Here is a 13,059-nt window from a genome sequence, read left to right as displayed (position 1 = left end):
TGGCAACTGTCTTGAAAAAAATTACTAAATTACTTTAGCTGCAAAAATCAGGTCCTGCCTTTGAAGAATTGCGCTTAATCTAACTTTAATAAACTGATTTGCTTACTTATTCCACTACAGCTCTCCTCAGTCCATGTGTATCTGCTGAAGCTGAGGAAATGTTTACCAAAACGTGAGACAAAGGATTTATGGGAAATCCTGCACAGAAGTGACTCACCATGATTAATTATCAAACATGAGCCATAAGGTATGAATATAAACAATAAAAGTCAATATTTGCAGTCTTATCAAGTGTTTCTCCCCTCAGTGACACACTTGGGTGGTGGGAGGAGAAATTCCACCTTGTTTTGGCTCTTCAGGTTTTACTTCCTTATATCAGGTCATTTGTGGGTCAAGACTTATTGGGTCCAAGATAAGAGTTTTAATTTATGTCAAAAGCTTCCTGAAAAGACTGCAAGACCAAGCTAGAAAAATAGAAAGATTTTATTTATACAGCGAACAAAGAAAAAACTTTCACATACAAAATACTAACATTGTAAAGAAAAAAAAAAAAGCATAAGTTAAATGATTCAACACACACCAGCAAAAACAAGTGTTTTATGAAAAAATTCATCCAAAACAGAGCTGTGCTGTTGTTCTGTGTGCGTATGAGTGTGTAAGTGCAGATCTGTATGTGTGTGTGTGGTTGGTCACTTGGTGCAAATGATCTCCTGAATGGCCAGTCTGATGATCTGGTTGAAGTCAAACTGGATGTACTTCCTCCAGTAGCGTCTGTCTCTGCCGTAGGTCTGAGCAGGGTAACACGGACTGCCTGCATGACACATTCACACACAAGGTATACGTTAATCCTTAATTTAAGCATTGATGCTCATTCACAGATGATAAATGCACTGGGATACAGATATCCCCGATACTCCTGATTCATCTCTGCTGGCACCTGTACACCTCAATGACATAAACCTGGTTTTCTTCTACGACTTCCTGCATGTGTTTGGTGCGTTGCAAATTAAAACAAAAGTCACTGTTGTGGAAGGAGCTGAATTCTTCCTTATTCTACAAATATCATCTAAAATGGAAGTGGTGGTAAATCATAATTACAGATATACATATATGTATTAAGTTCTATTCTATACATTTATGTTTAAAAAGTTCCAAACAATTGGAAACTATAGTCAATGTAAAATCACAGTACAATTTCTAATAAATTCAGCTCAATGATCCTGCGACATTTTATAAAAAATTGAGAGAATGTAACCTTCAAAGACAACTTAGATCTTAAATATCCTCCCAAAGACCGGCTGTCTGCCCATTAGTCCTATAGCGCCCTCTGGTGGTCCAGAGTTTGGATGGTAGTGTGTTTGGCTTTGGAAAACTGACTTCAGTCTTACGCACAAAAATATTGTTTAACTTTATAAAAAAGAAAAAAACTTGTCCAAGAGAAAATGCATTAAGACATTTACATTCTGTACATGTGTGGTGTGTTGTGCTCTCACCGATGCCGTGGAAGATTCTGGCAACAGCTCGTCCAGAAAACTTCTCATCGCTACGGTTGCCAAGAAAACTTCTGATGTCGGCTCTGATCTGACCTTCCCAGTCCGCCAGCTACAAACAAACAAACAAACACACACATTATTCAACCAGAGTTTTCAAGACCCACCAGCTAAAATGCCTGCCGATAATCCTGTATGTTTTACCTTATATTTGTCGAGCTCCTCAATGTCCACCGGTCTCAGTGTGTGGTCTCGGTCTCGCCTCTTGTCAAAGTATTCAGAGAGAAGGTGTTTCAGCTGCTGACTGCGACTCACATCCAAATCATCGACACAGGACAAAACGCTTTGGAAGCCAACACTGGAAAACAACACACACAGTTTGAGTAAGACAATCCAATAAAGCTCCAAGAGAGATTTCTGCAAGTTGAGTAATGTGAACGATGTAGAGTGTTGAGCAGTTGAATAAGGGATCTGAGAATCAAACATTTAATCACATCCTTACATAGCACAACTTACTGATCGACCAGAGATACAATATCCACTTATCATTAATAACACTAACGGATTAATTATTGAAATGAGGTAAGAGATCAGTGGTATTTAAGAGCAAAACAAAAAGTAATGTCACTTGCAAAGTAAAGAATAAACTGTAGCTATCTAAAACCAGTGCAAACAAAAACGTCCCATTCAGAGATCTGAAAACAGTGTGAGCAAATATGAATAACGTAGATATACTGTAGATGAAGGGAAAATCACGTGAAACATTGTGACTTTTAAAACAGCTCGTACCTCTTGAAGGACTTGAAACAGGCGGTCAGCTGGTAGAGCTGCGTTCTCTCCTGATCCTGCACTCGATTATGGAGGAACTGACAAACTCTGTCCATCTCCTCATCACTCAGGTCTCCGTAGGAGCGGAAGTAGAAAGATGGGGCAGAGAATTCAACCAGGATGCCGCTGCGCCCGCCACCTGTGACACAAACATTGACATTCAGGGGCATCATGGGGAAAAAAAATCTTCCAAAACACTCACACACCAAAGTAGGTTACAACATTTGCTACCTTCAACGCAAATAAGATCCTGGACGTTGCGGTATTCTCTCTCATGTCAAATGAACTAAACTAGTGAACAAACCTCTGTCCGTGCTCCACTGCAGCTGCCTGAGGCCTCTTTTGACAAGAGGAAGCTGCCATCCCATAGTGTCTGCAACCTCGACGACATCAAACTCCAGCTGATCACACGTCGCCACTCGTTCTCCTGCCATTCGCATCCTGGCCAGAACCACAGCGACAGGAGGACAGCTGTGGAGAGGACAATACAATATTCACAGATTCATGAACACAATGAAAACTGGTACATACAGTTTTTTTTTGTTTTTTAATGCCGTCAAACATTTCATACATTTTGGTGATTTTCTGGAGCTGCCTGGGTCCGTCGTAGCAGCTGACTTTACACACAGACATGGTGGGGTGGAGAAGTTCGACGAAGCGCTGAGGATGCAGCTCCAGGTAGCACAGCAGTGTTTCCACACCTCAAGTAAACACAAAGGAAGATTGAAACAGAAAGACTCAATACGTTCACAGGTATAACCGTTATGTTTATTACCGATTTTACACTGGAGTGAATTCTACTTTATTGTGAATAAACTGTACAGCTATACTGTTTCTTTGTGTGTGTTCCTCAAGTCTGTGTTTCCACTTACCTTCCTCTGTGATGTCCAGAGTCTCCACAGTCTGCTGGATGGGGATCGCTCTCTCGTGCGTGTGACACACTCGCTCTCCGGGCCAATCACTGCTCTCCTCTCTGTGCTCTCTCAGCAAATCACCTTCTGTCTCGGCCACTACATCCTGGTGTTTCACCGAACCATCGGCTCCCTCGTCTTCTACTGTTTGTTCCTTTTTGTCCACCTCCTTTTCCTTTCCTTCATGCCTGTCCTCTTGGACAGGCGATGTCGCTGAATCAGGGTGTGACGTCTCCTTACAGAGAAAACAAAGTCTCAGTTTTCAATCTCCTTATTTTCAGTATTACCTGCATTTAACAGTTTTTATTGGGTAAAGTTGTTAAAGAATAAAGATTTAAAGATATCAAAGAGTCTTTTAATTACCTGTGCTGCATCAGATTCTAGATTAGGATTAGTAGGAGGGTTCAAGTTGCTCTCCTGATCACACACATCCATCATCTCCAACAGCTCAGCATCCTCAATGTCCTACACACATGGACACATATATTACGGTTTTTATAGTTGAAAGTTTCAGCTTGACTAACCTTGACTCAGAAATATTTCACAGAGCAGCATGAGATACAGACACGTTACAAGTTACCTGGACATGTTCCTGTTGTTCCTGTTGTTCCTGTTGTTTCTGGTGTATCTGTTTACATTTGCATGGAGGGAAAACTTTCTGGACCAGCTTCTTTACTGTGTAGTAGTCCACTGTGTCTGCATAGATATGACGACGGAGCTCATGGAGGTCTCCACCCTGCACACAAATAAGGAAGTGAAGTGAATTATCCAACAACAAAAGCTCAAATTAGAGTCAAGTTGGTTGCTGGTTAAAAATGATCTCTATTCTCACCTCAGGGTCCAGGAAGAGGTGACAGTGTGCCGGTACTCCGTCTCTCCCTGCCCTCCCAATCTCCTGAACGTAGCTCTCAAAGCTCTAGGGGAACAATTAAACAGTCAGGGAACGCTGTTACAGAAATAAACACATATCTGTTTAAAAGTTTGGAAGCTTTCAATCAACTAAATTCAGCAATTATGCAATACAAGTGTCAATAATAGAGCAGTCTCTTTAACAAGCAGCCTTTTTAAACTTCTCCACCTGTGTTTAATTTATCATGGCCACAAATATTCCCACAGATGTTATCAGTCAGACACGGAGCGGGAGCTGTGGTTTCAAAGTTTGCGCAACCACAGGCGATCACCCACCTTTGGCATGTTGTAGTGGATGATACCACGGACGTCAGATTTATCGAGGCCCATGCCAAACGCCACCGTGGCCACCACTACTCTGAGTTCCCCACACATGAAGTTGTTCTGTACGCGACGGCGCTCCGATGCAGACAGGCCGGCGTGGTACGACTCCGCCTGCCACTTCAGTGGTTTACGAATCTTCTTCCTCGCTGAGAGCAGAAAGACATTGACATTGTGAAAACTGCTTCCTCCATTTTCATGAAAGATGAATTAGTTTTCTAGTTGAAACTCTATTTACCCAGCTGTTTCTTTCTGTCTCCTGCAGGGTTGCTCTGTGCCTGGCTGCTGATGTCTTTGTTTTCTTTAACCAGCACTCCCTGCAGGCAGGTCCTGAGCAGAGCGGCCACACGGGTCGTCTCCTCTCTTCTGGTGCAGTAGACGATGATGGAGTCCAGACAACCAAAACGATCACCTCTCAACAAGGACACTAAAGCCTTAATATTTGAAGGCAGAAGAGGTGGAGATAAAAAAAAAAAAGGTTCAACTTTTAAATGTCTCTAGAACTGGTGTGGAAAACTATACAACTGCTACAGTGTGTGCAACGTGTAGTCACAGAGAGTGACATTTACGGTAAATCAACACACCTGATCTTTCGCTCTATCCATGGACACAGAGAGACGCAGGTTCGGAGGAACTGCTGCTGATCTGACTGCAATGCCGTCTTGATCGGTGATGTCCAGATGCTGCGCGATGTCCAGAGCCGTGGACTGTGTGGCCGTAGCTGTAAGTCCCAGTAAGCACTTCACTCCCAAACGCTCCCTTAGCACCTACAAATACACACAAACACACAAACACACACACACACGTAACTATGGCACTCATCAGACTGTGTTGTAGCAGTCTGTGGTACATAGAAACATCATAAAGTACATGCTCAAGATTTCAGCTATGACCAGGAGAAAAGTCTGTGGCACTGACAGTCATATTGAAGATGATATAGAATAGAATAGAATAGAATAGAATAGAATAGAATAGAATAGAATAGAATAGAATAGAATAGAAAATATGGTATATGGATAATTTTTTTCATTATTTACAATACATATACATGGGAGGCTATTTATTTGCTGTGAGAATACCGTTTCAAACTTTGCAGTTTTAGATTTGCTGAAATTATGTCGGTCACATTTTTTCCACCTTTTGCCGTTTAAACAATATTTGTTTGCTAACCATCTGATAGATGGGTCAACCTGTAGGTCATCAACACACACACACACAACACACACAATCCTTTGCCTACCTTACAAAGCCTCAGGTAGCAGGGTCTGAAGTTGTGAGACCACTCAGAGACGCAGTGAGCTTCGTCTATACAAGCGAAGGCCACAGGAGGGAGCTCCTGAGCAGAGGGCAGACACCCTGCACCGGAGCCACCTCCACCAACCAAGGCCTCTGGAGAGAGGAGCAGCACACACACCTCGCCTGACTTCACCTGCACAAACAGAGAGAACACACACACACACTGGGCTGAAAACACCTCTGAACATGTGACAATTTGTTTTCAAGCCAAGATTTCTCTTTAACTTAAACAACATTTCTGCAGTAATACACCAAAAACACATTTACATCTGCTGATGAGGATCTACTCCTGTGATGTGTTTTTTACCTTTTCTATCGCAGCTTCTCTCTGTTTCATGGTCATGTTGGAGTGGATACAGGCGGCCTTCAGCCTGGCTGGTATGCCCGACAGCTGGAAACACACACACACACACAAGAGGCATTAACAACTGCTGCATCACTGTTTACAGAGGGATGATGCGTTTACTCTGGACCCGACATTCACAATTAGCGATGACAAAACGTTGGCCATTATTCTGATTACCTGATCGTCCATTAGTGAGACGAGAGGTGAAATGACCAGTGTGATGCAATTTGACCTCTGAGCGTACAGGTAGGCTGGAAGCTGATAGCACAGAGATTTACCCATCCCTGTTGACAACACCACGAGGGTAGAGAGACCTAGAGAGAGAGAGAGAGAGAGAGAGAGAACCATGAAAACACACCATATTTGCACAGATAAAATCACAGATATTCTAGTCTGTGTTGTGTTTATGTCCGTACCTGACAGGATCCTCATGATGGCCTCCTCCTGTCCTGGTCTAAACGACTTGTAGCCGAGGTCTTGCAGAGCCGCGTACACATTAGGTGGTGTTGCTGAACACACAAATACACAAAGTTATTAATAAAGATTCATTTTGAATTTACACCACTAAATATTTTGTTGGGAGTATTGGATGCTAAATGCCCGTAGATTGTGAACACAATCATTCTTTTAGGGAAAATATTTATATTTAAGACCCAAACAAAAAGAAATTTGAATTTGGATTTTTTTTTTTTTATTAACTGCGACGCCAATTTCTTTTGGAAAAAATTATCGCAACAAATCAAGATAAGGTAGAAATGCATAACAAAAAATGGGAAAAACTTAAGTTTGAATAAATGTATATTAAAGCAGAAGTGAGTGATATATTTGTGTTAATATAAGTCTTAAATAGTTATATCTTCCGACAGCAATCACTTACATAGAGTGTTTGGACTGAAACACGGGTCTCTCAGTCCCTCTGCTCTGCTCTGAGCCGAAGAGAAAACATTTATCGTATCCTACAGTTTTTATCCAATGAGGAGAGAGAACGGCATGCAGGGCTGTGTGTGCAGCCAAGGGACGCCGTGAATGTGGTGACGTAGCGACGAGGACTGTTATGGTGCGTTCAAGGAAACTCGTATTTTTCCGACCGTGAAGTGGTACCAGTTCAATCTGGTACGAGTTCACCGGTCGGAAGTTACGAGTGGCCGTTATAGTGACTTTCACCGGTAAAACAGGTCGGAAAAACACGAGTGGGTTGCCTGGAACGCTACAAAGTCGTAAGTTGTGACTTGAAGCTGTAATTTACGATTTCAAAAGCCTGCCTGGAACGCAGCATTAGCGAAAACGACCGGATCACTCACTTCTGCTTTAAGTAGTAACTGTAAATTTAATTTTAGTATGTTTTACATCGCTTTTCTTTTTCTTTTTTTTTCTTTTTACCTTTCTGTCCTGTTCTGGTGCTGCTTTATTATGTCGTCAGGTTTGTTCTGTCCTTTGTTTTCTGTTTGTCTGTTTTTGGTCAGTGTATTGTCAGTTTATAAATTGTGTATGTCATTGCCTGTTTCCAAGTTAAAATATGAGTTTATTACAATTGTGTTCTTCATTTTCATTTACTCTGTTTTTTTAAAAGTAGTTATATGTAAAGTGTTTACCCTGGACTTTTCCATCATCTGTGAGCTGATACAGTGGTTCCAGTGGTGGCGGAGCAGCAGGCCGCTCATAGTCAGGACGAATCACATTCAACAACACCTCATCCTGGCGCTTACGATCTGCTTCGCTGTCTTGGAGCCGCTCCTCGTTGACACCGGAAGACGACACTGGGACACACAAACACACAAGAATCAGTGAATTTCTTGCATTAACAACAGCGTTTTCCCCCAAAGTTGTGATGAACTTTACAAAAAGTACCGAGCGGCTGAGGTCCTAGAGTTCCTGTTGCCCTGGCAACCTCCTCCAGTGTCGGCAGCTCAAACGGCTCCTCTTCAACAGGCTGCTCCTCGGGAACAGGAGGAGGAGGAGGAGCTACAAAACAGGGTTAGGGTTAGAGTTCAGAGGTATCACTGGTATTAAATGTGACAAAGTGAGATCATGTGACAAAACAAGCCTCAGTTTTCAGGATGTGCACATTTTAAGCAACCAAGAAGATTTTAATCACAGTAACACCGATTCATTCGTTGTCCCACTCTGTGTTACCTGGTCCTTTGCACTCCATGGCCCAATGCCCTGTCCCTCCACACTTATAGCAGGTGTCGCCCTGGCGATTAAACCCCCCTCTGAAGCCTCCTCTAAAGCCTCCTCTCCTTCCTCTGCCGAAAAATCCTCCACCTCCTCCGAAACGTTCGCCTTTCAGTTGGAATTTCTGCATGTACAACTGAAACAAACACACATAAAAAAAGTTCATTAATGCAGTTATGTGAAACAGAATGCATGTGTACGTTTTCCAAGACAAATATACACAAATACAAATTTGACAGGTTTTGTGTGTCCTCAGTGCAAGTTCACTTTCTTGTATCTTTGATATATTTTCATTATAATGTAACTTCTGCATACAGTTGACGCATTAACGTACAGCGTAGGTCGGACAATCCAACACACACCTGTTTGCGTAGAGCCATCCCTCTGAGTGCGTATCCTTTGACGTGAGATTTCTTCTTCAGATTTATCTTCACAAAGTTTCCCTCTGCTCCTTTCGCGCTTCTGTAAAATTAATAAGAATAAGAATTACACAGGCTACAAAAAGAGACACAGCAGCAGCAGCGTTTTGCAGTATCTCACCCGGGTCTGACGGACTGAGTCTGATACATCCTCTTGGTCACAAACTCCTCCTCTATTTCTCCTAGCAGGTTCTCCTGGGGCATCTTAACAAAAATGAGACAACACTTAATTATACCATGTTTATTTTCACTAACACTAACACTAATGGGTCGTTCAGACCAAAAGCGTCAAAAGACGCTCTTGACGCTCTTGACGCTTTTCCGCGACGCTGGTGGTCTGAACACCCTGGCGTTTTTGACGCGCGTCAAAGAAGTTGACGTCGGTTGTGGTTGGTTGAGTGGGGGACATCTACACTCTGATTGGTTGCCGCTGCTCCGCATCATCGCTCATTAGCATAAAGTTCAGGAGATTTCAACTTTCTCCTGACGCTCTCGCCGCCAAAACGCGACGCCAACGCCTTTGACGCTCTTCAACGCTCCTCGACGCTGGTTCTCATTGAAAATGAATGACTTCCGGCCACCGCGACGCTCTCGACGCTTTCGGTCTGAACGCACAGTAAGGCATCAACACAAGAAATAATATGCAATAGGTTCTAAGGTGGATATAAATTTAACTCCTTACCTTTATTGGTGCCTTAGGTTTAGGTTTCTCTTCTTCTCCCTCTCCATCCTCCTCTACATTTTTCTTGGTTCTCCTTTTCTTCCCTCCTCCTCCTCGAGTTGGGCTGGGGTCCAACCCTGTGCTCTCCTCTTTCTTTTTGCCATTCCTCCTTTTCTTTTTCGCTCCTCCCTCCTGTGTCATCTCCTCCTCCACGTCTTCTCCCTCCCTCTGCCTCTTCCTTCCTCTCTTCTTTGGTCCTTTGGGCTTGGGACTGGCGTCACCATCACCTTCTGGTGCTGGAGGTGGAGGTGGCGTCCGTCCTTTCTGCAACTCCTCACCTCCTTTCCCTTTGCTTTTTCTTTTGGTTTCTCCAACTGGTTTCAGTTCGCCATCACTTCCTGTTTTGTCACTGGCAACGCTCTTCAAGTCCTCATCTCTTCTGACTGTACCTCTTCTTTCTCCCTCTGCATCTATTTCTCCTTTTCCTGTCGTTTCATCTGCTTGTATTTCTCCTTCTGTTTCTCTCTCTACTTTTCTGTCAATCTCCTGGTTACCTGCCCCCGGCGCCTCTTCTGCCCCCATCTCCCCAAACACCTGACACCTCTCCAACCACTTCCTGTCGAGAGAGCCCAGCCTGTTGGCAGGAGAAGGCTTTGCTCCAACTCCGCCTCTTAAACCTCCAATAAACTGTGGGCTTCCTCTAAAAGGAGTTCCTAATATCTCAAAATTCAGCTTTTTCTCTCCTGAAGCTCCAATACTGTCATTTAACTTCCCTGTTGTTCCAACATCTTCTCCTGAGGGAGGAGACAACGACAACAATGCAGAAGATCTGGATGAAGAAGGAGTTTGACTGGACCCATTTTGATTTTGCGTATTATTGACTTTACTTGTATAATTCCTACTGCTAATATTACTAATATCACTACAACTACTGGGGGCAGCTGATGGTTCTTCACTAAACTCTCTGACAGGTTCAAATGGTTTGAACGGCTCTTCAGGCTCCACCTGTTGTATCCTCTTTGAAGCCGGAGACCCCAGGCAAAATGGTACTCTCCTGTGGACAAAGACATCATTAAAAGGAGAAGTCATTAGTCGCTCTTACAGTTATATTTTTACAGTTTTTGCTTATATATTTAAGATTGTTGATGCAATACACATGAATATGGGGATACCTAGCTGGGACTAAATTATTTCATCACAATAATGGCTGTTTAAAATATAAAGATTGATTTTTGAGTAATTTATGAGGCCAATTTTCTGGTATCACTGTTTCAATGTGAAGTTTTCTGCTTTTTTTGGGGGGGGGGGGAGCATCATTGTAAATGTATTTAACATCTTTGGTGTTTAGAATGTTAATTGGATAAAAAAAAAAAGACAGTCTATTTTGACATTTCAAAGACACTTTATCAGGAACAACAATCATTATTAGTTGCAGCCTGAACTGCAATGCAATATTCAGCAAATATCTATAGTCTCACTGTGAGTAATGTTCTGATAATATGGAATTACTATTGAAATTGAAATTCTTGTTAATTTAACAACCTTGGTGAGAAGGGGTTAGGTTTGGGGTCAGTGGATGGGGTCTTGTCGGTAGCAGCAGCAGCAGGACTGTTTGTCTGAGCAGGCTGTCCACCTTTTATAGAGTTTAGAGGCACCCGACCAGGACGGACCGATTTCTTCAGTGAGACAGGTTTCTCCTGGAACAACAAAAGAAAATCTTACCAAAAGCACAAAAACCAAAGCAGTGATTGTTACCATCAGCGACCATTGTACGAAGTGTGTCTCACCTTACTGAGTGTGGCCAGGTTGCTTTTAAGCTTTAGGCCATAGTACTGGGCCGAGGCTTTAAGACTGTCTCTGTCCTGGGGTGTCAGTCTGGGAGAAGACGCTGGCAACGTGCTGCGATTCAGGTGGGCTCCCCAACAGTCTGACTCCTGAGCAGACAGATGATCACACACAGACAAGGACAGTGAGCAAAGGGGGAGAAACAAAAAGATAAGAGAATAACAAAGATAAGCACCGTCTGACCTTAGCTGTAGGCTTGGACTGTCCGGTCTGTTCGCTGGCTCCATCGCCGCTGCTGTTCTCTTTGGCTTGTTTCAAACTGCGATACTCTTTGTACAGCTCTGAAACACAGACACATGAAATGATTTTGTGGACTAAATATGCATGTGTAGGAAATATATCTGTTTATCTGAAATACAACTGAAGGCCAGTACTCACTCCTAGTCTCATCTGGAGCTTGGTCAATGTCCTCCTGAAATTATAATAATGAACAATTATCATTAGTCCAAAGCTAAATACACTTAAAATGCCAATATATCAATTGTAAATTAATTTTGCCTCCATAAACACTTCTGTTGTGAGCTGCAGTGTCAAATTGTGGAGATGTTTTTGAATTTGTAGCAAATTTGTGTCTATGCAGTGGGTTGAGCCTTCGGGGCCACCGTAGAAAGACCCACTGACAACAGCAATATCTGCAAATATACAGCCGTTTCTTGCGCAAACATAACCACAACAGAAATAACACTATAAAAACCATACAAAAAAACATGCAGTTCTTGTTGTTTGCAGCTTCGCTTGCAGCTGTGCCAACCTTTAACTCACCTTGTTGGGTTTCCTCTGGTGCTGTGAGACAAACTCCTGCTCCCAGCCTTTCAGCTGCAGCTTCACCTCGTTGTATCGATCCATGTTAAACTGCAGCCTGGGCAAAGTACCTCTTCTTCTTCTTGTTGTTGTAGTTTTCCATGGACAAGTACTTTGTCTTTATTTCTGACACCTGTATCGCGACCTAGCTTTGTAATACTGCGTCGGGCATCACTGCAGCGACCGCAAAGTTTATAAACAACAAGCGCAAAGCAATTGTTCTCTGAAACCGGAAGCAAAAACCTTCGTGAATACAACAATCCTGATTTATTTAAACTCGTCCCCCTCCTATCAAAGTTAATATTGCTTTAATAGTATAAACAGTGATATCCAACAGCTCTAGTAAAGAGCTTCGACTTCCGCAGTGTCTGTTTACGGATTTCCCGCGCCGGGTGACAACCTATGTTGCCAGGTTTCTTCGTGTATCCACCAATCTCACAAAACACGCACTTGCCGTCGTGAAAACATTTGGTAATGGTCGTGGTTTTATCACTGACTAATGATGAACATGATGTATATACCCTTCGACCAGATTAATAAAATAATACTAATAATATTTATTTATAACAACAAGAAATCACTCCCATGGTAGTAGAATTCAGTGGGAAGTCTGATCTGGCAACCCTGAGTAGCGCCTCCTCTCCCACTCAACTCCACCTCCTTCAAAAAATTAAAAGGACAATAATCGTCCGGAAGCTACTGCTTACACTACTATGATGATGGTAATCTAGGTCGGATCTATCTCTATGAAATATTTTCCTCACATTAACACTTCGCTTCAGACACATTTTCTCAGGTGTCACAAATGTATCACCCTACACAGAACTGTGATTGAAAATGTAATGTGCAGTAAGAATAATAGCAGCATTGTGACTTTTACTAAGACACTGAAAAGTGGAATGTTTTTCTGTTCCTACAATAATGTACGGTGTGTTCACTGTTCAGGTATGTATTTATAGATAGCAATATTTAAATAACATTTATATAAAAAAAAGTTAAACGTTTTTTTTTCCTTATCAAAATAGGTATCTGGATCACATTTTAATTGGTGTAAAAA

At 42.4% G+C, this 13,059-nt stretch overlaps 1 protein-coding gene across 1 annotated transcript; it reads right to left on the bottom strand.

The window, feature by feature from the left end:
• Positions 1–681: 681 nt before the first annotated feature.
• Positions 682–12,047, bottom strand: recql4 (RecQ helicase-like 4; the record flags this gene model as incomplete). Its single annotated transcript, XM_083981459.1, has 28 exons — positions 682–811; positions 1,494–1,602; positions 1,695–1,848; positions 2,280–2,457; positions 2,623–2,789; positions 2,890–3,019; positions 3,191–3,464; positions 3,593–3,694; positions 3,810–3,965; positions 4,062–4,145; positions 4,415–4,608; positions 4,698–4,893; positions 5,044–5,226; positions 5,700–5,888; positions 6,063–6,146; positions 6,279–6,415; positions 6,518–6,610; positions 7,694–7,858; positions 7,950–8,063; positions 8,235–8,412; positions 8,639–8,738; positions 8,817–8,899; positions 9,378–10,410; positions 10,899–11,053; positions 11,144–11,290; positions 11,385–11,482; positions 11,580–11,613; positions 11,964–12,047. The coding sequence occupies 28 exons, from the start codon at positions 12,045–12,047 to the stop codon at positions 690–692; spliced, it is 4,743 nt and encodes a 1,580-aa protein (XP_083837585.1). The 3' UTR covers positions 682–689.
• Between the last annotated feature and the right edge of the window lie 1,012 nt (positions 12,048–13,059).

This window comes from Trachurus trachurus, assembly GCF_905171665.1.
Source record: "Trachurus trachurus genome assembly, chromosome: 11".
In the NCBI taxonomy this organism is placed as follows: domain Eukaryota; kingdom Metazoa; phylum Chordata; class Actinopteri; order Carangiformes; family Carangidae; genus Trachurus; species Trachurus trachurus.
The sequence above is the reverse complement of the archived record's forward strand: the minus strand, read 5'-3'. Positions and strand labels throughout refer to the sequence as shown.